This window comes from Coturnix japonica, unplaced genomic scaffold (assembly GCF_054131305.1).
Source record: "Coturnix japonica strain WE unplaced genomic scaffold, WE-NBRP24 Scf098, whole genome shotgun sequence".
In the NCBI taxonomy this organism is placed as follows: domain Eukaryota; kingdom Metazoa; phylum Chordata; class Aves; order Galliformes; family Phasianidae; genus Coturnix; species Coturnix japonica.
The window spans coordinates 158,504-185,500 of record NW_028189001.1 but is presented as its reverse complement, the minus strand read 5'-3'; the positions used below and the strand labels follow the sequence as shown (position 1 = coordinate 185,500).

The window sequence follows — 26,997 nt, the reverse complement described above, 5'->3', positions numbered from 1 at the left end:
TGAATTTGGGGCTTTTTTGGGTCATTTGGGGCTTTTAAAGGGTTATTTAGGGCTTTTTGGGGTCATTTGAGGCTGTTTTGGGGCTATTTCTGTGCATTTTGGGGGTTATTTTGGGGCCTTTTGGGGTCAAATTTGAGTCTTTTTGGGGCTGATTTGTGGAAAAGAGCCCCAAAATGGGGCAAACGAGCCTCAAAAAAGTGGAAAATAACCCCAAAACGAGGGAAAATAGCCCCAAAACGAGGGAAAATAGCCCCAAAACGAGGGAAAATAGCCCCAAAAATGGGTCTCCTGTCCCCATACAGACCAGTTCTGCCCCCACTATGTGACACTGGGGTGAGAATAAACCCATTAAGCTCATTAACGAGAACCCCTTAATTAACCATAGTGAGGCCTAGGCCGGCCCTGAGGCCCAATGGGACCGGGGGGGGGGGGGGCTCCTAGACTGGAAAATGAGGTAAAAAACCGGCTTTTTTTCCACGGTCAAAGGGGATTCTCACTCTCATTGTTGTCAGCGTGAAGAGAAACGATGATTTTGGGGTAGAAAAGGCCCAAATGGAGAAACGGGATGACACAACGGAGCCCCGGATCCGCTCCGCTCCGCCTCGAAGGCGGCGACAAAATGGCGGCCGCGCTCGGCCCCCTCAGCGCTCTTCCCGCCCTTGGGCTCGGCCCCGCCTCCTGGCGGCTAAGCAACCAATCAGCGGCCGCCGTTTGCCGCAGGGCGACCAATCAGCGCGCAGCTCGGCCGGAGCGGTCGACAAAATGGCGGCGCCGCGTGCTCGCCTCAGCGCCGTTCCCGCTCTTGAATTAGGTCCCGCCCCTTTCTGGGCATGAACCAATCAGCGTGCGCCGTCAGACCGGATCAGCCAATCAGAGGCGGCCGTGTCCCGTGTGGGACAGGAAAGCTCCATTCACAGCCGGGACCATTTTGGGGCAGAAAACCCCATTTTTGGGGCTAAATCCTTATTTTTTGACCCCAAAATTCCCATTTTTGGACCCAAATTCCCCATTTTTGGGCCTAAATCCCCATTTCCCCCAAAAAAATCACCATTTTTGACCCAAACACCCAATTTATGCCCCAAAATTCCTATTTTTGACCCCAAATCTCCAATTATGAGCCCCCAAATCTCTATTTTAAATGCCTAAAATCCCCCTTTTTGACCCCAAAATCCCCATTTTTAGCCTTAAATCCCCCATTATGGATCCCCAAATCCCCCATTTCTGACCCCAAAATCCCCCTTTTTGCCCCCAAATCCCCATTTCTGACCCTAAAACCCTCATTTTTAAACCCAAATCCCCATTTTTGGGCCAAAATCCCCAATTGTAGGCCCAAAATTTCCCACTTTTGACCCCTAAATCCCCATTTTTTGCCCCAAATCTCCCATTTTTGACCCCTAAATCCCCATTTTTGGCCCCAAATCTCCATTTTTATCCCCCAAATCCCCATTTTTGGGCCCAAATCCTCAATTGTAGGCCCCAAAATCTCCCATTTTTGACCCCTAAATCCCCATTTTTTGCCCCAAATCTCCCACTTTTGACCCCTAAATCCCCATTTTTACCCCAAATCTCCATTTTAAACCCCCAAATCCCCAGTTTTTGCCCTCAAACCCTATTTTAGGCCCTAATCCCCAATGTAGGCCCCAAATCTCCCATTTTTGGCCCCAAATCTCCATTTTTATCCCCCAAAAATGCACCCCAAATCCCCATTTTTGGGCCCAAATCCTCAATTGTAGGCCCAAAATCTCCCATTTTTCACCCCTAAATCCCCATTTTTTGCCCCAAATCTCCCATTTCTGACCCAAAATCCCCTTTTTGCCCCCAAATCCCCATTTCTGACCCTAAAACCCTCATTTTTAGGCCCAAAATCTCCCATTTTTGACCCCTAAATCCCCATTTTTTGCCCCAAATCTCCCATTTTTGGCCCCAAATCCCCATTTTTTGCCCCAAAATTCCCATTTTTGCCCCCAAAATTCCCATTTTTTGCCCCAAATCTCCCATTTTTGACCCCTAAATCCCCATTTTTTGCCCCAAAACTCCCATTTTTGACCCCTAAATCGCCATTTTTTACCCCCAAAATTCCCATTTTTAGCCTTAAATCCCCCATTATGGATCCCCAAATCCCCCATTTCTGACCCCAAAATCCCCCTTTTTGCCCCCAAATCCCCATTTCTGACCCTAAAATCCCCAATTTTAAGCCCCAAATCTCCCATTTTTGACCCCTAAATCCCCATTTTTTGCCCCAAATCTCCATTTTTAAACCCCCCAAATCCCCATTTTTTGCTCCCAAAAGCCCCATTTTTGGGCCCAAATCCCCAATTGTAGGCCCCAAATCTCCCATTTTTGGCCCCAAATCTCCATTTTTGGGCCCAAATCCCCAATTGTAGGCCCAAAATCTCCCATTTTTGCCCCAAATCTCCATTTTTAGGCCCAAATTCCCAATTATGCACCCCCCAAATCCCCATTTTTGGGCCCAAATCCTCAATTGTAGGCCCAAAATCTCCCATTTTTGACCCCTAAATCGCCATTTTTTGCCCCAAATCTCCATTTTAAACCCCCCAAATCCCCATTTTTTGCCCCAAAACTCCCATTTCTGACCCCAAAATCCCCATTTCTGACCCTAAAACCCTCATTTTTAGGCCCAAATCCCCATTTTTGGGCCAAAATCCCCAATTTTTTGCCCCAAATCTCCCACTTTTGACCCCTAAATCCCCATTTTTTGCCCCAAATCTCCATTTTTGACCCCTAAATCCCCATTTTTTGCCCAAAATCTCCATTTTAAACCCCCCAAATCCCCATTTTTTGCCCCAAAACTCCCATTTTTGACCCCTAAATTCCCATTTTTTGCCCCAAATCTCCATTTTAAAGCCCCCAAATCCCCATTTTTTGCTCCCAAAAGCCCCTTTTTGGGGCCCAAATCCTCAATTGTAGGCCCCAAATCTCCCATTTTTGGCCCCAAATCTCTATTTTTGGGCCAAAATCCTCAATTGTAGGCCCCAAATCTCCCATTTTTGACCCCTAAATCCCCATTTTTTGCCCCAAATCTCCCATTTTTGACCCCAAACCTCCCATTTTTTGCCCCAAAACTCCCACTTTTGACCCCTAAATCCCCATTTTTTGCCCCAAATCTCCATTTCTGACCCCCAAATCCCCATTTTTTGCCCCAAATCTCCCATTTTTGACCCCTAAATCTCCATTTTTTGCCCCAAATCCCCATTTTTTGCTCCTAAAAGCCCAATTTTTGGCCCAAATCCTCAATTGTAGGCCCCAAATCTCCCATTTTTGGCCCCAAATCTCCATTTTTATCCCCCCAAATCCCCATTTCTGACCCTAACCCCAAATTTTATGCATTAAAACCCCCATTTTTTTGTCCCCAAATCCCCATTTTTAGCCTTAAATCCCCCATTATGGAGCCCCAAATCCCCCATTTCTGACCCCAAAATTCCCCTTTTTGCCCCCAAATCCCCATTTCTGACCCTAAAACCCTCATTTTTAGGCCCAAATCCTCAATTGTAGGCCCCAAATCTCCCACTTTTGACCCCTAAATGCCCATTTTTTGCCCCAAATCTCCCATTTTTGACCCCTAAATCCCCATTTTTTGCCCCAAATCTCCATTTTAACCCCCCCAAATCCCCATTTTTTGCCCCCAAAAGCCCCTTTTTTGGGCCCAAATCCCCAATTGTAGGCCCCAAATCTCCCATTTTTGGCCCCTAAATCCCCATTTTTTGCCTCAAATCTCCATTTTAAACCCCCCAAATGCCCATTTTTTGCCCCAAATATCCATTTCTGACCCCCAAATCCCCATTTTTTGCCCCAAATATCCCATTTTTGACCCCTAAACCCCCATTTTTTGCCCCAAATCTCCCATTTTTGACCCCTAAATCCCCATTTTTTGCCCCAAAATTCCCATTTTTGACCCCTAAACCCCCATTTTTTGCCCAAAATCTCCCATTTCTGACCCCTAAATCCTCATTTTTTGCCCCAAATCTCCATTTTAAACCCTCCAAATCCCCATTTTTTGCTCCCAAAAGCCCCATTTTTGGGCCCAAATCCCCCATTGTAGGCCCCAAATCTCCCATTTTTGGCCCCAAATCTCCATTTTTATCCCCTAAAATCCCCATTTCTGACCCCAAAATCCCCATTTTTTGTCCCAAAATCCCCATTTTTGACCCCAAATTGCCCATTTTAGGGCCTTTTTCCCTCAAAAATGACACTTTTCCCTCTCCAAGCCGTTTTATTACAGCTCCCTTCAATGCTTCTTACTGGCAGCCGCAACCTGCAAAAGAACCCAAAAAGACCCTAAATGAGCCCAAATAGACCCAAAATTGGCCCCAAAATGACCCAAAATGAGCCCAAATGGACCCAAAATGACCCAAAATGAGCCCAAATGGACCCAAAATTGGCCCCAAAATGACCCAAAATGAGCCCAAATGGACCCAAAATTGGCCCCAAAATGACCCATAAAAGACCCCAAAGGACCCCAAAAGGAACCCAAAATCCCATAATGACCCCAAAAAGACCCCAAAGGACCCCAAAATAACCCCAAAAAAGCCCAAAATGACGCCAAAAAGCCCCAAATCTGCCCCCAAAATAACCCTAAAGTCCCAAAATGACCCCAAAGCCCCAAAAGATCCCAAAAATGACCCAAAATCCCCCAAAATTGACCTAAAATCCCCCAAAATTGACCCAAAATCCCCCAAAATTGACCCCAAATCCCCCAAAATTGACCCAAAATCCCCAAAATTGATCCAAAATCCCCCAAAATTGACTCAAAATCCCCCCAAATTAACCCAAAATCCCCCCAAATTAACCCAAAATCCCCCAAAATTGACTCAAAATCCCCCAAAATTGACCCAAAATCCCCCAAAATTGACCCAAAATCCCCCAAAATTGACCTAAAATCCCCCAAAATTGACACCAAAATTGACCCAAATTGACCCAAAATTGACCTAAAATCCCCCAAAATTGACCCAAAATCCCCCAAAATTGACCCAAAATCCCCCAAAATTGACCCCAAAATTCCCCCAAATTGACCCAAAATCCCCCAAAATTGACCCAAAATCCCCCAAAATTGACCCAAAATCCCCCAAAATTGACCCCAAATCCCCCCAAAATTGACCCAAAATCCCCCAAAATTGACCCAAAATCCCCCAAAATTGACCCAAAATCCCCCAAAATTGAACCAAAATCCCCCAAAACTGACCCAAATCCCCCAAAATTGACCCCAAATCCCCCAAAATTGACCCAAAATCCCCCAAAATTGACCCCAAATCCCCCAAAATTGACCCAAAATTGACCCCAAATCCCCCAAAATTGACCTAAAATCCCCCAAAATTGACCCAAAATCCCCCAAAATTGAACCAAAATCCCCCAAAATCCCCCAAAATTGACCCCAAATACCCCAAAATTGACTCAAAATCCCCCAAAATTGACCCCAAACCCCCCAAAATTGACCCAAAATTGACCCAAAATCCCCCAAATTGACCCAAAATCCCCCAAAATTGACCCAAAATCCCCAAAAATTGACCACAAAAATTGACCCCAAATCCCCAAAAATTGACCCAAAATCTCCCAAAAATGACTCAAAATCCCCCAAAATTGACCCCAAATCCCCCAAAATTGACCCAAAATTGACCCCAAATCCCCCAAAATTGACCCCAAATCCCCCAAAATTGACCCAAAATTGACCCAAAATCCCCCAAAATTGACCCAAAAATGACCCAAAATCCCCCAAAATTGACCCCAAATCCCCCAAAATTGACCCAAAATTGACCCCCCAAATTGACCCCAAATTGCCCCAAAATCCCCCAAAATGGACCCAAAATCCCCCAAAATGGACCCAAAATCCCCCAAAATTGACCCAAAATCCCCCAAAATTGACCCAAAATTGACCCCAAATTCCCCAAAATTGACCCTAAATGACCCCAAAATTAACCTAAAATTGACTCAAAATCCCCCAAAATTGACCCCAAATCCCCCAAAACTGACCCAAAATCCCCCAAAATTGACCCAAAATCCCCCAAAATTGACCCAAAATTGACCCAAAATTGACCCCAAAATTGGCCCAAAATCCCCCAAAATTGACCCAAAATTGACCCCAAATTCCCCAAAATTGACCCAAAATCCCCCCCAAACCAACCTCAAATGACCCCAAAATGCCCCAAAATGCCCCAAAAATGACCTGAAATGACCCCCAAAAAGACCCAAAATCCCCTTAAAATGACCCAAAAGGACCCGAAATGACCCCAAAAAGGACCTTAAAAGGACCCTAAATGACCCAAAAGGACCCCAAAATCCCCCTGAACACCCCAAAATGACCCAAAATCCCCCCAAATGACCCCAAAAATACCCCAAAAGACCCCATAATGACCCCAAAACCCCCTTCAAATAACCCCAAATCCCCCCAAAATGACCCAAAAATACCATAATAACCCCAAACTGACCCCAAAAGGACCCTAAATGACCCCAAAAATGACCTTAAAAAGACCCTAAATGACCCAAAAGGACCCCAAAATCCCCCTGAACACCCCAAAATGACCCAAAATCCCCCCAAATGACCCCAAAAATACCCCAAAGACCCCATAATGACCCCAAATTGACCCAAAACGACCCCAAAGCCCCCTTCAAACCCCAAATCCCCCCAAAATACCATAACCCCAAACTGACCCCAAATCCCCCCAAACTGACCCCAAAAAGACCCTAAATGACCCCAAAAATGACCTTAAAAGGACCCTAAATGACCCAAAAGGACCCCAAAATCCCCCTGAACACCCCAAAATGACCCAAAATCCCCCCAAATGACCCCAAAAAATACCCCAAAAGACCCCATAATGACCCCAAAAGACCCCAAATCCCCCCCAAATGACCCAAAACAACCCCAAAACCCCCTTCAAATAACCCCAAATCCCCCCAAAATGGACCCCAAAATACCATAATAACGCCAAAATGACCCCAAATCCCCCCAAACTGACCCCAAAAGGCCCCTAAATGACCCCAAAAATGACCTTAAAAAGACCCTAAATGACCCAAAAGGACCCCAAAATCCCCCTGAACACCCCAAAATGACCCAAAATCCCCCCAAATGACCCCAAAAATACCCCAAAAGACCCCAGAATGACCCCAAATCCCCCCCAAATGACCCCAAATTGACCCAAAACGACCCCAAAACCCCTTCAAATAACCCAAAATCCCCCCAAAATGACCCAAAATACCATAATAACCCCAAACTGACCCCAAATCCCCCCAAACTGACCCCAAAAGGACCCTAAATGACCCCAAAAATGACCTTAAAAGGACCCTAAATGACCCAAAAGGTCCCTAAAATCCCCCTGAACACCCCAAAATGACCCAAAATCCCCCCAAATGACCCAAAAAACATCCCAAAAGACCCCAAAATGACCCCAAAAGACCCCAAAATACCCCAAATTGACCCAAAACGACCCCAAAACCCCTTCAAATAACCCCAAATCCCCCCAAACTGACCCCAAAAGGCCCCTAAATGACCCCAAAAAGGACCTTAAAAGGACCCAAAATGACCCAAAAGGACCCCAAAATGACCCAAAATCCCCCCAAATGACCCCAAAAATACCCCCAAAAGACCCCATAATGACCCCAAATCCCCCAAAATTGACCCAAAATCCCCCCCAAACCAACCTCAAATGACCCCAAGATGCCCCTAAATGACCCAAAAAGACCCTAAAATGACCTGAAATGACCCCCAAAAAGACCCAAAATCCCTTTAAAATGACCCAAAAGGACCCGAAATGACCCCAAAATGGCCTCAAACCCACCCCAAAATGCCCCAAAACTGTGGGATTTAGCCCCAAAACTGCTCCCACCTGCCCAGCGATTCGGTCCAAGTCGCGCTGTCCCTGTGGGGTCAATTTGCGGCCCCTGCAAGAGAAAAAATGACCCAAAATCACCCAAAATTGACCCAAAAATGACCCCATTAAGACCCCCCCATATACCCAACCTGGAACCCCCCCATATGAAGCCCCCCCCCATATAAAGCCCCCCCCCCCATATACCCAACCTGGACCCCCCCCATATAAAGCCCCCCCCCCATATTAAGACCCCCCCCATATTAAGACCCCCCACCATATTAAGACCCCCACTCATATAAAGCCCCCCCCCCCATATTAAGACCCCCACTCATATAAAGCCCCCCCCATATTAAGACCCCCACTCATATAAAGCCCCCCCCCATATTAAGACCCCCACTCATATAAAGCCCCCCCCATATTAAGACCCCCCCCATATTAAGACCCCCACCCATATAAAGCCCCCCCCCCATATAAAGCCCCCCCCCCCCATATTAAGACCCCCACTCATATAAAGCGCCCCCCCCCCCCCCATATACCCATCCTGGATCCCCCCCTATATAAAGCCTCCCCATATATACCCATATTAAGACCCCCCCCATATAAATACCCACCCCCATATAAAGCCCCCCCCCATATAAACCCATCCTGGACCCCCCCCATATTAAACCCCCCCCCATTTACCCATCCTAGACCCCCCCCATATTAAGCCCCTTCCCCCATATACCCAACCTGGACCCCCCCACATAGTAATACCCCCCCCAATTAAAGACCCCCCCCCCATATAAAGCCCCCCATACCCCCCCCATATAAATCCCACCCCCATATACCCATCCTGGACCCCCCCCAATTAAACCCCCCCCCCATATTAAGACCCCCCCATCTGAAGCCCCCCCCACCCATATAAACCCATCCTGGACCCCCCCCATATTAATACCCGCCCCCTTATAAAGACCCCCCCCCCCCATATACCCAATCTGGCCCCCCCCATATTAAGAGCCCCCCCATATACCCAACATGGACCCCCCACCCCATATATGAAGCCCCCGCTCCCCCCTCCACCATATACCCATCCTGGACCCCCCCCAAATAAAGCCCCCCCCCCCCCCATATTAACCCCCCCCCCCCTATTTACCCATCCTGGTCCTTCTCGACCATCTTGAGCCCTTCCATGACCCCCCCCCCATATGAAGCCCCCCCCCATTTACCCATCCTGGTCCTTCTCGACCATCTTGAGCCCCTCGAGCGCCTGCAGGACCCTCCTGGCGACGCTCTGGGACCCCCGGCTGAAATGGCTCCTCAGGACCCCATTGCGCTGACGGCCCCCATAGATCTTGGTCATGGAGCCCACCCCCGCCCCACCGCGAAGGTAAAGATGGCGGGCGGTGGAGGCTGGGGGGTAATTAGCATAATATGGTAATTAGATGGTAATTAGATGGTAATTAGAGGGGTTATGGGGCATTCATTGCGCTGACGGCCCCCATAGATCTTGGTCATGGAGCCCACCCCGGCCCCACCGCGCAGGTAAAGATGGCGGGCGGTGGAGGCTGGGGGGTAATTAGCATAATATGGTAATTAGATGGTAATTAGATGGTAATTAGGGGGGTTATGGGGCATTCATTGGGGTCATTGCGCTGACGGCCCCCATAGATCTTGGTCATGGAGCCCACCCCCGCCCCACCGCGAAGGTAAAGATGGCGGGCGGTGGAGGCTGGGGGGTAATTAGCATAATATGGTAATTAGATGGTAATTAGATGGTAATTAGAGGGGTTATGGGGCATTCATTGCGCTGACGGCCCCCATAGATCTTGGTCATGGAGCCCACCCCGGCCCCACCGCGCAGGTAAAGATGGCGGGCGGTGGAGGCTGGGGGGTAATTAGCATAATATGGTAATTAGATGGTAATTAGATGGTAATTAGGGGGGTTATGGGGCATTCATTGCGCTGACGGCCCCCATAGATCTTGGTCATGGAGCCCACCCCGGCACCGCCGCGAAGGTAAAGATGGCGGGCGGTGGAGGCTGGGGGGTAATTAGCATAATATGGTAATTAGATGGTAATTAGGGGGAGTTATGGGGCATTCATTGGGGTCATTGCGCTGACAGCCCCCATAGATCTTGGTCATGGAGCCCACCCCCGCCCCACCGCGCAGGTAAAGATGGCGGGCGGTGGAGGCTGGGGGGTAATTAGCATAATATGGTAATTAGATGGTAATTAGATGGTAATTAGGGGGGTTATGGGGCATTCATTGCGCTGACGGCCCCCATAGATCTTGGTCATGGAGCCCACCCCGGCCCCACCGCGCAGGTAAAGATGGCGGGCGGTGGAGGCTGGGGGGTAATTAGCATATCATGTTAATTAGATGTTAATTAGATGTTAATTAGGGGGTCATTATTGGGGTTGGGGGTCGTTAATGGAGTCTCTTAACCACCCCATTAAGGTAATGATGGCGGGCGGTGGAAGCTGGGGGTTAATTAGCATATCATGTTAATTAGATGTTAATTAGATGTTAATTAGGGGGTCATTATGGGGGTTGGGGGTCATGACTGAAGGCTCTTAACTCCCCCATAAAGGTAAAGATGGCGGGCAGTGGAGGCTGGGAGGTTAATTAGCACATCATGTTAATTAGATGTTAATTAGGGTTAATTAGGGGGTCATTAGGGGGGTTGGGGGTCATTAATGGAGGAGGTTCTTAACCACCCCACGAAGGTAAAGATGGCGGGCGGTGGAGGCTGGGGGGTTAATTAACATATTATGTTAATTAGATGATAATTAGATGTTAATTAGATGCTAATTAAGGGGACCGGGGGGTCATTATGGGGGTTATGAAGTCTCTTAATCCCCCCATGAAGGTAAAGATGGTGGGCGGTGGAGGCTGGGGGGTTAATTAACATATTATGTTAATTAGGTGATAATTAGATGTTAATTAGATGCTAATTAAGGGGGCTGGGGGGTCATTATGGGGGTTGGGGGTCATGAATGATGGCACTTAACCCCCCCATGAAGGTAAAGATGGCGGGTGGTGGAGGCTGGGGCTCGTTCATTATGCTAACTATGGGCTCATTAATTATGCAAATGATGTTAATTAGCGTTAATTAACGGACTCTCACCCGCCCTGGTGTAGAACCAGTTCTCATCATACGGCGCCAGCTCCTTGTGCTTGGCCAACTTCACCGTGTCCACCCACTCGGGGACCTTCAGCTTCCCCGACCTGCCCCATAGAGACCCACAGACACCCCATAAGTGACCCCATAAATACCCCATAGAGACCCATAGAGACCCCATAAGTGACCCCATAAATACTGAGACCCCATAAGTGACCCATAGACACCCCATAGAGACCCATAGACACCCCATAAGTGACCCCATAAATACTGAGACCCCATAAGTGACCCATAGACACCCCATAAGTGACCCATAGACACCCCATAAGTGACCCCATAAATACCCTATAACTGCCCCATAAGTGACCCATAGAGACCCCATAGAGACCCATAGACACCCCATAGAGACCCATAGACACCCCATAGAGACCCATAGAGACCCCATAAGTGACCCATAGACACCCCATAAGTAACCCATAGACACCCCATAAGTGACCCATAGACACCCCATAAGTGACCCACAGAGACCCCATAAGTGACCCCATAAATACCCCATAAGTGACCCCATAGACACCCCATAAGTGACCCCATAAGTGACCCATAGACACCCCATAGAGACCCATAGACACCCCATAAGTGACCCATAGACACCCCATAAGTGACCCCATAAGTGACCCATAGACACCCCATAAGTGACCCATAGACACCCCATAAGTGACCCATAGACACCCCATAGATAGTGAGACCCCATAGAGACCCCATAAATACCCCACAGAAACCCCATAGAGACCCATAGACACCCCATAAGTGACCCCATAAATACCCCATAAGTGACCCATAGAAACCCCATAGAGACCCATAGACACCCCATAAGTGACCCATAGAGACCCCATAAGTGACCCATAGACACCCCATAAGTGACCCATAGACACCCCATAAGTGACCCATAGACACCCCATAGACACCCCATAAGTGACCCATAGACACCCCATAAGTGACCCATAGACACCCCATAAGTGACCCATAGACACCCCATAGATAGTGAGACCCCATAGAAACCCCATAAATACCCCATAGACACCCCATAGATAGTGAGACCCCATAGAAACCCCATAAGTGACCCATAGACACCCCATAAGTGACCCATAGACACCCCATAAATACCCCATAGATAGTGAGACCCCATAGAGACCCATAGACACCCCATAAGTGACCCATAGACACCCCATAAATACCCCATAGATAGTGAGACCCCATAGAGACCCATAGACACCCCATAAGTGACCCATAGACACCCCATAAGTGACCCATAGAGACCCCATAAGTGACCCCATAAGTGACCCATAGACACCCCATAAATACCCCATAAGTGATCCCATAAGTGACCCATAGACACCCCATAAGTGACCCCATAAATACTGAGACCCCATAAGGGACCCATAGATAGTGATACCCCATAAGTAACCCATAGACACCCCATAAGCGTCCAGCCCCATAGTTCACATAGGAGTCCACCCCAGCCCCACAGCCCCCATAGAACCCCTGGCCCCATAACTCCCATAATACCCCCCCCAGTCCCATAGCTCCCATAGCCCCTCCAGCCCCATAACCCTCCACCTCATAGGACCCCCCAGCCCCATAGCCCTCCCCAACCCTATAGACCCCCCCAACACTATAGCCCCCCTCCAGCCCCATAGACCCCATAGAGCCCCCCAACCCCATAACCCTCCACCCCATAGCTTTCCCCCCACCCCATAGCTTCCCCCAGCCCCATAACCCTCCACCTCATAGGACCCCCCCCAACCCCATAGCCCCCCCAGCCCCATAGACCCCCCCCTGGCCCCATAGCTTCCCCCCTAACCCCATAGGAGCCAACCTCCAGCCCCATAGACCCCCCTGGCCTCATAGACCCCTCCAGCCCCATAGGAGCCGCCTCCATCCCCACAGACCCCCTTGGCCCCATAGGAGCCCTCCTCCAACCCCATAGCCCCACCAACCCCACAGGAGCCCCCTCCAGCCCCATAGCTTCCCCACCAACCCCATAGGAGCCCCTCCCAGCCCCATAACCCCCATAACCCTCCACCCCATAGCCCCCCCCAACCCCATAGGAGCCCCCTCCATCTCCATGGGCCCCATAGACCCCCATATATTCCCCCATAGGCCCCATAGCCCCCCCCTGCCCCATAGACCCCCCCAACCCCATAACCCCCCCATAGTCCCACCCCCATAGAATCCCTCCAGCCCCATAGGACACCTCCCAACCCCATAGACACCCCCGGCCCCATAAGAGACCCCCCCTGCCCCATAGTCCCCCTCCAGCCCCATAGGACCCCCCCCAACCTTATAGCCCCCCCTATAGGAGCCCCATAGGCCCCATAGCCCCCCCCTGCCCCATAGAATCCCTCCAGCCCCATAGGACCCCCCCCAACCTTATAGCCCCCCCTATAGAAGCCCCATAGGACCCCCATATATTCCCCCATAGGCCCCATAGCCCCCCCCCTGCCCCATAGATCCCCCCAGCCCCATAGGACCCCCCCAACCTTATAGCCCCCCCTATAGGAGCCCCATAGCCCCCCCCCTGCCCCATAGACCCCCATATATTCCCCCATAGGCCCCATAGCCCCCCCCCTGCCCCATAGGCCCCATAGCCCCCCCCCTGCCCCATAGACCCCATAGATCCCCCCATAGGCCCCATAGCCCCCCCCAGCCCCATAGACCCCATAGGCCCCATAGATCCCCTATCCCATCTCTCACTTCTTTAGGAAGGCCGCCAGCGCCCTGACGAACTCCTGCTGGTTCACGTCCTTCACCGTCACCCCGGGCATCTGAACCGGAAACACGTCACGGACCGGAACTACCCCCGACCCACACAACGACCCCACTTCCGCTTCCGGGGTCCATAGACCCCCCCCCCTCCCCCAGGTCTGGGCCTGGTTCCGGCCTCACTATGAGGCCTAGGCCCGGTTCTGAGGCCTGGTTCCGGTTCCGGCCTGTCTATGAGGCCTAGGCCCGGTTATGAAGCCTGGGCCCGGTTCCGACCGTGCTTTAAGGCCTGGTTCCGGTTCCAGCCCGGTTATGAGGCCTGGGCCCGGTTCGGTCCCGGCTTTAAGGCCTGGTTCCGGTTCCAGCCCGGTTCTGAGGCCTTAATCCCGGTTCCGATCCGGTTGTGAGGCCTGGTTCCAGTTCTGGCCGAGCTTTAAGGCCTAGTCCCGGTACCGACCCGGTAATGAGGCCTGGGCCCAGTTCCGACCCCATTTTAAGGCCCGGTTCCGGTTCGGGCCCGGTTCTGAGACCTTAGTCCCGGTTCGGACCCTGTTCCGAGGCCTAGTTCCGGTTCGGGCCCGGTTCTGACCCCATTTTGAGGCCTGCTCCCGGTTCCGGCCCGGTTTTGAGGCCTTAGTCCCGATCCGAACCCGGCTTTGAGGCCTGGTCCCGGTTCGGTCCCGGTTCTGAGGCCTGCTCCCGTTTCTAGCCCAGTTTTGCAACCTTATTCCCGGTTCGGTCCCGTCTTTAAGTCCCGGTTCCGGCCCGGTCCCGATTCGGGCCCTTATTCCCGGTTCTGCCCCCATTGTAAGCCCCGTTTCCGGTCCGTTCCCGGTTTTGCGGCCTACTTCCGGTCCGGCCGCTCCGCTCACCTCGCTCCTTCGCGCCGAACCGAGAAGAGAATGAACACGGGGCCGCCCAGGGAAAGCCGCACGGCTCGAGCTCTCGCGATGCTTCTCTCACCCAATCACCAACCGCGAGATTTCGCTCAGCCAATCAGCGCGGAGATGGGCGGGAAGGTGGCGGTGCCTTCCGGTGAGGCGCCGCTAGGGGGCGCTTTGAGCGTATGACGTCATCACGCCGGAAGCGCCCTGTGGCCCCGCCCACCACAGTGCAGCTCGCTGCTGATTGGCTGCGCGTGGAGACAATTGAAAGCCGCGCGGCGATTGGCGGCCGGGATGTGAGGCGGATGGAACGCGCGCTGTGATTGGCTGCGGGACGGGATTGCGGGCGAAGAGCGTTTCGGAGCTCATTTTGCACCAGTTCATAGAAAAAATGGGGGATTTTAGGCCAATTTGGGGGATTTTAAGGCCAATTTGGGGATTTTAGGCCAATTTGGGCGATTTTAGGCCCATTTTGGGGGATTTTAAGCCAATTTGGACATATATTGCCGCCATATTTTCCCTGCGGGAGGGGGGGGGGTGTCTCAAAAGGGGCGTGGCCTCATTAAGCCCCACCCCCACCATCACGTGACACCGGGAAGTGGGCGGGGCCTTCAAAGGGGCGTGGCCTTACATTACCCCGCCCCCCAATTTGCATACACACACAGCGCACCAATGGGCGGGGCTTCGTGTGGGCGTGGCCTAATAGAGCCCCGCCCCCAATCTCCCATATAAGGGAAGTGGGCGGAGCCTGAGACAACAATGCCCCCACAATACCATATAAGGGAGTGGGCGTGGCCTGATAACCAACCACCACCATATAAGGAAGTGGGCGTGGCCTAATACATCCCCGCCCCTATATTACCATATAAGGGCAACGGACGGAGCCTGGGTTAATCCCGCCCTTATATTACCATATAAGGGAAAATGGGCGGAGCCTGATAAACCCGACCCTACCATATAAGGAAGTGGGCGTGGCCTGAGAAATCATCGCACACATTTTACCATATAAGGGGGAGTGGGCGTGGCCTGATATAACCCCGCCCCCATATTACCATATAAGGGCAATCTGCGGAGCGTAAGATAACCCCATTCCCATATTACCATATAAGGGAGTGGGCGGAGCCTGAGACAACACCACCCCCATATTACCATATAAGGGGAGTGGGCGGAGCCTAACAAACCCACCCCATCCATATAAGGGAGTGGGCGTGGCCTGAGACAACACCGCCCACCGTATTACCATATAAGGGCAATGGGCGGAGCCTAACAACCCCACCCCTACCATATAAGGAAGTGGGCGGAGCCTGAGCCCTCATCCTACCTAATGGGCGTGGCTTGCCGTAGCCCCGCCCCCCCCCCCCCCCCCCCCATTGGCCCTTATTGAAATCCACAGCGCAGCCATTGGTCGCTTCCGAATCTCATTAGCATCTCATTATGAAAATCACGTGACACCCCCCCCCCCTTATATAGCGGAGCTCAGCGGGCGGCCCCTCCCCCACCGCGAGAGGGCGGGGCCTCGTGTGGGCGTGGCCTAATAGAACCCTGCCCCCATTCTGCCATATAAGGGAGTGGGCGGAGCCTGACACAACCCTGCCCCCATCCATATAAGTGAGTGGGCGTGGCCTGAGATAACCCAGCCCCCAATCTTCCATATAAGGAAAGTGGGCGTGGCCCGAGATAACCCCGCCCCCACATTACCATACAAGGGCAATGGGCGGAGCCTAACAGCCCCACTCCTACCATATAAGGAAGTGGGCGGAGCCTGAGCCCCTCATCCCACCTAATGGGCGTGGCTTGCCGTAGCCCCGCCCCCTCCCCCATTGAAATCCACAGCGCAGCCACTGGTCGCTTCCGAATCTCATTAGCATCTCATTATGAAAATCACGTGACACCCCCCCCCCCCCCTTATATAGCGGAGCTCAGTGGGCGGCCCCTCCCCCACCGGGAGAGGGCGGGGCCTCGTGTGGGCGTGGCCTAATAGAACCCCACCCCCATTCTGCCATATAAGGGAGTGGGCGGAGCCTGACACAACCCCACCCCCAATATTCCATATAAGGAAAATGGGCGTGGCCTGAGATAACCCCGCCCCCACATTACCATACAAGGGCAATGGGCGGAGCCTAACAACCCCACTCCTACCATATAAGGAAGTGGGCGGAGCCTGAGCACCTCATTCCACCAAATGGGCGTGGCTTGCCGTAGCCCCGCCCCCTCCCCTATTGGCCCCCATTGAAATCCACAGCGCAGCCATTGGTCGGTTCCGAATCTCATTAGCATCTCATTATGAAAATCACGTGACACCCCCCCCCCCCCCTTATATAGCGGAGCTCAGCGGGCGGCCCCTCCCCCACCGGGAGAGGGCGGGGCTTTGTGTGGGCGTGGCCTAATAGAACCCCGCCCCCATTCTGCCATATAAGGGAGTGGGCGGAGCCCGACATAACCCCACCCCCAATCTTCCATATAAGGAAAGTGGGCGTGGCCCGAGATAACCCCGCCCCCACATTACCATATAAGGATGGTGGGCGGAGCCTAACAGCCCCACTTCTACCATATAAGGAAGTGGGCGGAGCCTGAGCACCTCATTCCACCTAATGGGCGTGGCTTGCCGTAGCCCCGCCCCCTCCCCCATTGGCCCCCATTGAAATCCACAGCGCAGCCATTGGTCGCTTCCGAATCTCATTAGCATCTCATTATGAAAATCACGTGACACCCCCCCCCCCCCTTATATAGCAGAGCTCAGCGGGCAGCCCCTCCCTTACCGGGAGAGGGCGGGGCTTCGTGTGGGCGTGGCCTAATAGAACCCCGCCCCCATTCTGCCATATAAGGGAGTGGGCGGAGCCCGACACAACCCCACCCCCAATATTCCATATAAGGAAAGTGGGCGTGGCCTGAGATAACCCTGCCCCCACATTACCATATAAGGGCAATGGGCGGAGCCTAACAGCCCCACCCCTACCATATAAGGAAGTGGGTGGAGCCTGAGTCCCTCATCCCACCTAATGGGCGTGGCTTGCCGTAACCCCGCCCCCTTTCCCCATTGAAATCCGCAGTGCAGCCATAGGTCGCTTTCGAATCTCATTAGCATCTCATTATGAAATCACGTGACACCCCCCCCCCCCTTATATAGCGGAGCTCAGCGGGCGACCCCTCCCCCACCGGGAGAGGGCGGGGCCACGTGTGGGCGTGGCCTAATAGAACCCCGCCCCCATTCTGCCATATAAGGGAGTGGGCGGAGCCTGACACAACCCTGCCCCCATCCATATAAGTGAGTGGGCGTGGCCTATATAACCCCGCCCCCCACACTACCATATAAGGGAAGTGGGCGGAGCCTGAGATTACCCGCCTTAATATTACCATATAAGGTAAATGGGGAGGAGCCTGATATAACCCCGCCCCCATGCTACCATATAAGGGCAATGGGCGGAGCCTAACAACCCCACTCCTACCATATAAGGAACTGGGCGGAGCCTGAGTCCCTCACCCCCCACCAAATGGGCGTGGCTTATCGTAGCCCCGCCCCCTCCCCTATTGGCCCCCATTGAAATCCACAGCGCAGCCATTGGTCGCTTCCGAATCTCATTAGCATCTCATTATGAAAATCACGTGACACCACCCCCCTTCCTTATATATCAGAGCTCAGCGTGCGGCCCCTCCCCCACCGGGAGAGGGCGGGGCTTCGTGGGAGGGGGCGGAGTCAAGGGGGGGGGCGGGTAAAGGGGGGGGAGGGGGAGGAGGTGGGGGGGGGGGAGGTTGTGGGTCTGTGGGTTGTGGGGCGGATTCAGGGGGTTGGGGGGCGGGTCGGGGGTTGTGGGGCGGAGTCGGGGGGGGGCGGCCGCCTGCATGATCTTCTGACGGACCTCACGGATCTTCAGCTGCAGGCAGACCTTGGTCGGGAAGATGTCCGCAAAGCGGGCCTGGAACGCCGCCGTGCCTGAGCTATGGGGGAGAGAGAGATAGGGGGTTATATGGGGGGATATGGGGGGATATGGGGTTATATGGGGTTATATAGGGGGGATATGGGGTTATATGGGGGGATATGGGGTTATATAGGGGGGATATGGGGTTATATGGGGAGATATGGGTTATATGGGGGGATAGGGGGGGATATGGGGGGATATGGGGAGAGAGGGGGAGATATGGGTTATATGGGGTTATATGGGGGGGATATAGGGTTATATGGGGAGATAGGGGGGAATATGGGGTCTGTATGGGGTTATATAGGGGATAGGGGGTTATATGGGGTTATATGGGGGGATAGGGGGCAGATATGGGGAAATATGGGGTCTGTATGGGGCTCTATGGGGAGATAGGGGGTTATATGGGGTCTGTATGGGGTTACTGGGGGGAAAGGGGGTTATAGGGGGCAGATATGGGGGGATAGGGGGTTATATGGGGTCTGTATGGGGCTCTATGGGGAGATGGGGGGGATAGGGGTTATAGGGGGTTATATGGGAGGATATGGGGTCCCTATGGGGCTCTATGGGGTAATGGTGGGGAAGATGTCCGCAAAGCGGGCCTGGAACGCAGCCGTGGCCTGAGCTATGGGGGAGATAGGGGGGATATGGGTTATATGGGGTTATATGGGGGGATAGGGGGGGATAGGGGGCAGATAGGGGAGGATATGGGTTATATGGGGGGATATGGGGGGGATATGGGGTTATATGGGGAGATAGGGGGGGATATGGGGTTATATGGGGAGATAGGGGGTTATATGGGGTTATATGGGGAGATAGGGGGGGATATGGGGTTATATGGGGTAATGGTGGGGAAGATGTCCGCAAAGTGGGCCTGGAACGCAGCTGTGGCCTGAGCTATGGGGGGAGATAGGGGGAGATATGGGTTATATGGGGTTATTATGGGGAGATAGGGGGAGATATGGGTTATATGGGGGGATAGGGGGGGATAGGGGACAGATATGGGGGGATATGGTGTCTGTATGGGGCTCTATGGGGAGATGGGGGGTTATATGGGGTCTGTATGGGGTTATTGGGGGGGATAGGGGGTTATATGGGGTTATATGGGGGGATATGGGGTCCCTATGGGGCTCTATGGGGTAATGGTGGGGAAGATGTCCGCAAAGCGGGCCTGGAACGCGGCTGTGGCCTGAGCTATGGGGGGAGATAGGGGGAGATATGGGTTATATGGGGGGATATGGGGAGATAGGGGGTTATATGGGGGGATATGGGGTTATATGGGGTTATATGGGGCAGATATGGGGGGATATGGGGTCTGTATGGGGCTCTATGGGGAGATAGGGGGGGATAGGGGGTTATATGGGGGGATATGAGGGGATATGGGGGTTTATGGGGTCCTATGGGGTCAGTACCGGATGGGAAGAAGCCGTGCTCCTGGAAGAGCTGCATGATATGGGGGGGCTATTGGGTTCTATAGGGTTCATTAGGATCTATGGGGTTCTATAGGGTCCCTATGGGGTCTCTATGGGTCTCTATGGGTCGCTATGGGTCCCTATGGGTCTCTATGGGTCTCTATGGGTCTCTATGGGTCTCTATGGGTCTCTATGGGTCGCTATGGGTCCCTATGGGGTCAGTACCCGATGGGAAGAAGCCGTGCTCCTGGAAGAGCTGCATGACGAGCGCCCGGCGTTGATCCAACGTGCGACGAAGGGACGAATAACGGGACCTTGTCAAACTCCAGCTCACCCAGAACGTCGGCGGCCTCCGAACCTGGGGGGTAATGGGGGAATATGGGGGGATATGGGGGGATATGGGGTTATATGGGGGATATATGGGGTTATATGGGGGATATGGGGTTATATGGGGTTATATGGGGGGATATGGGGGGATATGGGGTTATATGGGGGATATATGGGGTTATATGGGGGATATGGGGTTATATGGGGGATATATGGGGTTATATGGGGGGATATGGGGTTATATGGGGGGTAATGGGGTTATATGGGGGGATATGGGGTTATATGGGGGGATATGGGTTATATGGGGGGATATGGGGGGATATGGGGGGGATATGGGGTTATATGGGGGGGGTAATGGGGGATATGGAGGGATATGGGGGGATATGGGGGGGATATGGGGGGGATATGGGGTTATATGGGGGGGTAATGGGGGGATATAGGGTTATATGGGGGGATATGGGGGGATCTGGGGGGATATGGGGTTATATGGGGGGGTAATGGGGGGATATGGAGGGATATGGGGGATATGGGGGGGATATGGGGGGGATATGGGGTTATATGGGGGGTAATGGGGGGATATAGGGTTATATGGGGGGATATGGGGGGATATGGGGGGATATGGGGTTATATGGGGGGATATGGGGGGATACTGGGGGCATATAGGGTTATATGGGGTATAATGGGGTTATATGGGGGTATAATGGGGTTATATGGGGTTATATGGGGGGATATGGGGTTATACGGGGTTATATGGGGGGATATGGGGGTATATGGGGGGATAATGGGGTATAATGGGGTATATGGGGGGATATAGGGTTATATGGGGTATAATGGGGTTATATGGGGGATAATGGGGTTATATGGGGGATATGGGGGGGATATGTGGGGGGATATGGGGGGATATGGGGGGATAGATGGGGTATAATGGGGTTATATGGGGGGATATAGGTTATATGGGGGGGATATGGGGTTATATGGGGGTTATGGGGTTCTATGGGGGGATGTGGGGGTCTAAGGGAGGTTATGGGTCCCGTACCGGCCCTGTCGAAGGTGAACACGTCCCCCTCACACTTGTGGCCGCTTTTTGGGGTGCTGGGGCTCTGAGCTGCAACTCGAGCGACGGCGCAATTTGCGCTTTGGGGACGAGGCGTCTTCGGAGGAATCCAGGTCTATGGAACATAAAGGGTATATACGTTATATACAGAACCCTACAGAGCCCCATAGAGCACACAGAGAAACCCATAGAACCCCTACATAGCTTCCTATACCCCCCATAGACCCTATATGAACCCCTATACCCCTCCATATTGACCCCATATCCCCCATATACCCCCTATAACCCCATATAACCCCATATCCCCCATATAACCCCATATAACTCTATATAACCCCATATTACCCCCTATATCCCCCATATAACCCCATAGACCCCATATACCCTATATAGCCCCATATAACCCCATATACCAGTGGAGTTCTTCCTCTTCTTCTTATAGGACCCCAATATGGCCCTTGACGACCCCATATAACCCCTATAGACCCCCATATCCCCCCATATAACCCCATAACCCCCCATATAACCCCATATCCCCCCCATATAACCCTATATAACCCCATATCCCCCCCATATAACCCCATATAACCCCATATAAACCCATATACCAGTGGAGTTCTTCCTCTTCTTCCTATAGGACCCCAATATGGCCCGTGGGGACCCCATATAACCCCCTTCATAACCCCATATACCCCCCATATAACCCCATATCCCCCCCATATAACCCCCCATATAACCCCATATCCCCCCATATCCCCCCCTATAACCCCATATCCCCCCATATAACCCCATATCCCCCCATATAATTCCATATCCCCCATATAACCCCATATAACCCCATATAACCCCATATAACCCATATCCCCCCCATAACCCTATAAACCCCATATCCCCCCCATATAACCCCATATAACCCCATATATCCCCCTTATATCCCCATATAACCCCATATAACCCATATACCAGTGGGAGTTCTTCCTCTTCTTCCTATAGGACCCCAATATGGCCCGTGGGGACCCCATATAACCCCCTACATAACCCCATATAACCCCATATCCCCCCTATAACCCTATATAACCCTATGTCCCCCCATATAACCCCATTTCCCCCATATCCCCCCCTATAACCCCATATCCCCCCATATAACCCCATATCCCCACATATACCCCCCTTATAACTCCATATCCCCCCCTATACCCCCATATAACCCCATATCCCCCCATATAACCCCATATAACCCCCATATCCCCCCCCTATACCCCCATATACCCCCCATATAACCCCATATAACCACATATCCCCCCCATATAACCCCATATAACCCATATAACACATATCCCCCCCTATACCCCCATATAACCCTATATCCCCCCATATAACCCCATATAACCCCAATATTCCCATATAACCCCATATAACCCCATATACCCCCCATATACCCCCATATAACCCCATATACCAGTGGAAGTTCTTCCTCTTCTTCCTATAGGACCCCAATATGGCCCTTGTGGACCCCATATACCCCCTATAACCCACCATATAACCCCATATCCCCCATATAACCCCATATATTCCCTATAGACCCCCCATATAACCCCCTATAACCCCATATACCAGTGGAGTTCTTCCTCTTCTTCCTATAGGACCCCAATATGGCCCTTGAGGACCCCATATACCCCTATAGACCCCCCATATCCCCCCATATAACCCCATATACCCCCCATATAACCCCATATAACCCCATATCCCCCCCTATAACTCCATATCCTCCCATATAACCCCATATCCCCCCATATAACCCTATATCCCCCCCATATAACCCCATATCCCCCCATATAACCCCTATATACCCCATATTCCCCCATATAACCCATATACCAGTGGAGTTCTTCCTCTTCTTCCTATAGGACCCCAATATGGCCCGTGGTGAGGTGGCCAGTGCCTGCAGGGTGCCTCTATACCCCCCCTATCCCCCCATATAACCCCATATCCCCCCTATATAACCCCATATCCCCCTATATAACCCCATATCCCCCATATAACCCCATATCCCCCCATATAACCCCATATCCCCCCATATATTCCCATATAACCCCATATCCCCCATATAAACCCATATACCAGTGGAGTTCTTCCTCTTCTTCCTATAGGACCCCAATATGGCCCTTGGGGATGTGGCCAGTGCCTGCAGGGTGGGGGAGGGCAGCACCTCCTCGGGCCGGAACTCGGGCAGCTCCCGCAAAGCGCTCCTCAAAGTCCACCTCTGATAGGACCTATGGGGGGAATATGGGGTAACCCCATAAGGACCCCAATAGGGAACCCCATAAGGACCCCAATAGGGACCCCAATAAGGGATCCTCAAAGTCCACCTCTGATAGGACCCTATGGGGCAGAATATGGGGTAACCCCATAAGGACCCCATAGGGACCCCCCCATAGGGAGATATGGGGCAGGGAGACCCCAATAAGGACCCCACCATAGGGAGATATGGGGCAGGGAGACCCCAATAAGGACCCCTAAGGGATCCTCAAAGTCCACCTCTGATAGGACCCTATAGGGGGAATATAGGGTAACCCCATAAGGACCCCAATAGGACCACAATAAGGACCCCCCCATAGGGTTATATGGGGGGAGACCCCCTAAAGGACCCCCCATAGGGTTATATGGGGGGAGACCCCCTAAAGGACCCCCCCATAGGGTTATATGGGGGGGGAGACCCCCTAAGGGATCCTCAAAGTCCACCTCTGATAGGACCCTATGGGGCGGAATATAGGGTAACCCCATAAGGACCCCATAGGGACCCCCATAGGGACCCCAATAAGGACCCCCCATAGGAGATATGGGGCAGGGGCCCCAATAAGGACCCCCCCCATAGGGAGATATGGGGGGAGACCCCCTAAGGGATCCTCAAAGTCCACCTCTGATAGGACCCTACAGGGGTTATATGGGGTAACCCCATAAGGACCCCCCATAGGGTTATATGGGGGGGAGACCCCAATAAGGACCCCCATAGGGAGATATGGGGGAGAGACCCCCTAAAGGACCCCCTAAGGGATCCTCAAAGTCCACCTCTGATAGGACCCTATAGGGGGTTTATATAGGGAACACCATAAGGACCCCCATAGGGACCCCATAAGGACCCCAATAAGGACCCCCTTAATGGATCCTCAAAGTCCACCTCTGATAGGACCCTATGGGGGGGAATATAGGGAACCCCATAAGGACCCCCATAAGGACCCCCCATAGGGTTATATGGGGGGGAGACCCCCTAAGGGATCCTCAAAGTCCACCTCTGATAGGACCCTATGGGGGGGAATATGGGGTAACCCCATAAGGACCCCATAAGGACCCCCCATAGGGAGATATGGGGGGGAGACCCCCTAAGGGATCCTCAAAGTCCCCTCTGATAGGACCCTATGGGGGGAATATAGGGTAACCCCATAAGGACCCCCATAGGGACCCCCCCATAGGGTTATATGGGGGGGAGACCCCTAAGGACCCCCTAAGGGATCCTCAAAGTCCACCTCTGATAGGACCCTATAGGGGTTATATGGGGTAACCCCATAAGGACCCCCCCCATAGGTTATATGGGGGGGGAGACCCCCTAAAGGACCCCCCCATAGGGTTATATGGGGGGGGAGACCCCTAAGGGATCCTCAAAGTCCACCTCTGATAGGACCCTATGGGGGTTATATGGGGTAACCCCATAAGGACCCCCATAGGGACCCCCCCATAGGGAGATATGGGGCAGGGAAGACCCCCTAAAGGACCCCTAAGGGATCCTCAAAGTCCACCTCTGATAGGACCTATGGGGGGGAATATAGGGAAACCCATAAGGACACCCCATAGGGACCCCAATAAGGACCCCCCCATAGGGAGATATGGGGGTGGAGACCCCCTAAAGGACCCCCCCATAGGGTTATATGGGGGGGAGACCCCCTAAGGGATCCTCAAAGTCCACCTCTGATAGGACCCTATGGGGGGAATATGGGGTAACCCCATAAGGACCTCAATAGGGTTATGTGGGGGGGAGACCCCCTAAAGGAGATATGGGGGGGGGGGGGGGCTGAGGACCCCCCATAGAGACCCCCCCATTTACCCCCATAATAGAGCCCCCCAATGGACCCCCCCATGAAAGACCCCCCCCATAGAGACCCCCCAGGTCCCCCCCCAATAGACCCCCCCCCATTTAACACCCTATAGAGACCTCCCCCCATAGAGACCCCCCCATTTACCCCCATAATAGAGCCCCCCAATGGATCCCCCCCATAGAGACTCCCCCAATAGAGACTCCCCCCATTTAACACCCCATACAGACCCCCCCAATAGAGACTCCCCCCCATAGGAGACCCCCCCCATTTAACACCCCATAGAGACCCCACCATAGAGACCCTCCCCATTTAACACCCTATAGAGACCCCCCCCATAGAGACCCCCCATAATAGACTCCCAATGGACCCCCCCCCATGAAAGACCCCCCCCATAGACACCCCCAGGTCCCCCCTCAATAGACCCCCCCCCCATTTAACACCCCATAGAGAGCCCCCCAATAGAGACCCCCCCCAATGCAGACCCCCATTTACCCCCATAATAGAGACCCCCCAGGTCCCCCCCCAATGCAGACCCCCCCCATTTACCCCTATAATAGAGCCCCCCAAATAAAACCCCCCCCATAGAGACCCCCCCCATTTAACACCCCATAGAGACCCCCCCTATTTACCCCCATAATAGCCCCCCCCCATTTAACACCCTATAGAGACTCCCCCCATAATAGACCCCCCCATTTATTCCTATAATAGAGCCCCCCAATAGAGACCCCCCCCAATAGACCCCCCCCCATTTACCCCCATATTAACACCCCCCCCACTCACTTATGGACCCCCCCCCATTTAACACCCTATAGAGACCCCTCCCATAGAGACCCCCCCCCATAATAGAGACCCCCCCCCATTTACTCCCATAATAGAGCCCCCCCAATGGACCCCCCCCAAATAGACCCCCCCCCATTTAGCACCCTATAGGACCCCCTCCATAGAGACCCCCCCCCATTTACCCCCATAACAGAGCCCCCCCAATAGACCCCCCCAATGGACCCCCCCCATAGAGACCCCCCCCATTTAACACCCCATAGAGACCCCCCCCATTAACCCCCCCCCCCACTCACTTGTCCACGGAGTCGAAGGTCTTTTCAGGGGGGGGGGCCGCACCTTCACCTTCTTGCCCCCCCCTCCCCCCCCCTCTTTCTTCTCCCCCCCCTCATTGGCTGCCGTCGATGGGGGGGGGGCACAACGGGACGGACCCCCCCATCCGAGGGGGGGGGGGCAGAGGAGGAGGAGGAGGGGCCGGAGGGGGGGGGGCTTCAAGGCGCCAATCGGGGGAGACCTGGGGGGGAGGGGGGGGGTAAAAAGGGGGTTATGGGGGGTTAAATTGGGGGGGGGGCTCTATGGGGGTCTATTGGGGGGGGTCTCTATGCGGGGGGTCTTATGGGGGGGTCTCTATAGGAGGGGTATATTTGGGGGGTATCTATGGGGAGGGTATATTGGGGGGGGTCTCTATAGGGGGGATCTCTATGGGGGGGGGGGGTCTCTATGGGGGGTCTCTATGGGGAGGGTATATTGGGGGGGTCTCTATGGGGGGTTATATTGGGGGGGTCTCTATGGGGAGGTATATTGGGGGGGTCTAGGGGGGTCTTATATGGGGGTCTCTATGGGGGGTATATTGA

General features: G+C 53.1%; 1 protein-coding gene and 1 long non-coding RNA gene across 13 annotated transcripts; both read right to left on the bottom strand.

Annotated features, from left to right (window-relative positions):
• Window positions 1–4,211: 4,211 nt before the first annotated feature.
• On the bottom strand, window positions 4,212–14,585 carry RPS19 (ribosomal protein S19). Of its 6 annotated transcripts, XM_085534776.1 has the most exons (6): window positions 14,557–14,585; window positions 13,676–13,746; window positions 10,928–11,028; window positions 9,026–9,209; window positions 7,836–7,890; window positions 4,212–4,273 (listed from the first exon to the last, which is right to left on the bottom strand). In XM_085534776.1, exons 2-6 carry the CDS (start codon window positions 13,744–13,746, stop codon window positions 4,247–4,249), a joined length of 438 nt encoding a protein of 145 aa, XP_085390902.1. In that variant the 5' UTR covers window positions 14,557–14,585; the 3' UTR covers window positions 4,212–4,246. The 6 variants fall into 6 exon arrangements, with proteins under 6 accessions (XP_085390902.1, XP_085390903.1, XP_085390905.1 ...); XM_085534777.1 differs by lacking the exons at window positions 4,212–4,273; window positions 7,836–7,890; window positions 9,026–9,209 and adding an exon at window positions 9,278–9,528; XM_085534779.1 differs by lacking the exons at window positions 4,212–4,273; window positions 7,836–7,890; window positions 9,026–9,209 and adding an exon at window positions 9,600–9,838.
• Window positions 14,586–15,973: 1,388 nt separating this feature from the next.
• On the bottom strand, window positions 15,974–23,546 carry LOC107307348 (uncharacterized). 7 transcript variants are annotated; one of them, XR_014941672.1, is made up of 5 exons: window positions 23,397–23,546; window positions 21,258–21,390; window positions 20,120–20,252; window positions 19,654–19,676; window positions 15,974–18,482 (listed from the first exon to the last, which is right to left on the bottom strand). It is a non-coding gene; the product is annotated as an uncharacterized LOC107307348 (long non-coding RNA). The 7 variants fall into 7 exon arrangements; XR_014941669.1 differs by lacking the exon at window positions 19,654–19,676 and adding an exon at window positions 19,085–19,107; XR_014941668.1 differs by lacking the exons at window positions 15,974–18,482; window positions 19,654–19,676 and adding an exon at window positions 19,038–19,107.
• Between the last annotated feature and the right edge of the window lie 3,451 nt (window positions 23,547–26,997).

Coding starts and splice junctions, on each gene's coding strand:
- RPS19 (XM_085534776.1), bottom strand. CDS start 13,746: ATGCCCGGGGTGACGGTGAAGGACGTGAACCAGCAGGAGTTCGTCAGG. Junction 9,210..10,927: donor CTGGTTCTACACCAGGGCGG/GTGAGAGTCCGT, acceptor ATTACCCCCCAG/CCTCCACCGCCCGCCATCTT. Junction 7,891..9,025: donor GTCGAGAAGGACCAGGATGG/GTAAATGGGGGG, acceptor TTTCTCTTGCAG/GGGCCGCAAATTGACCCCAC.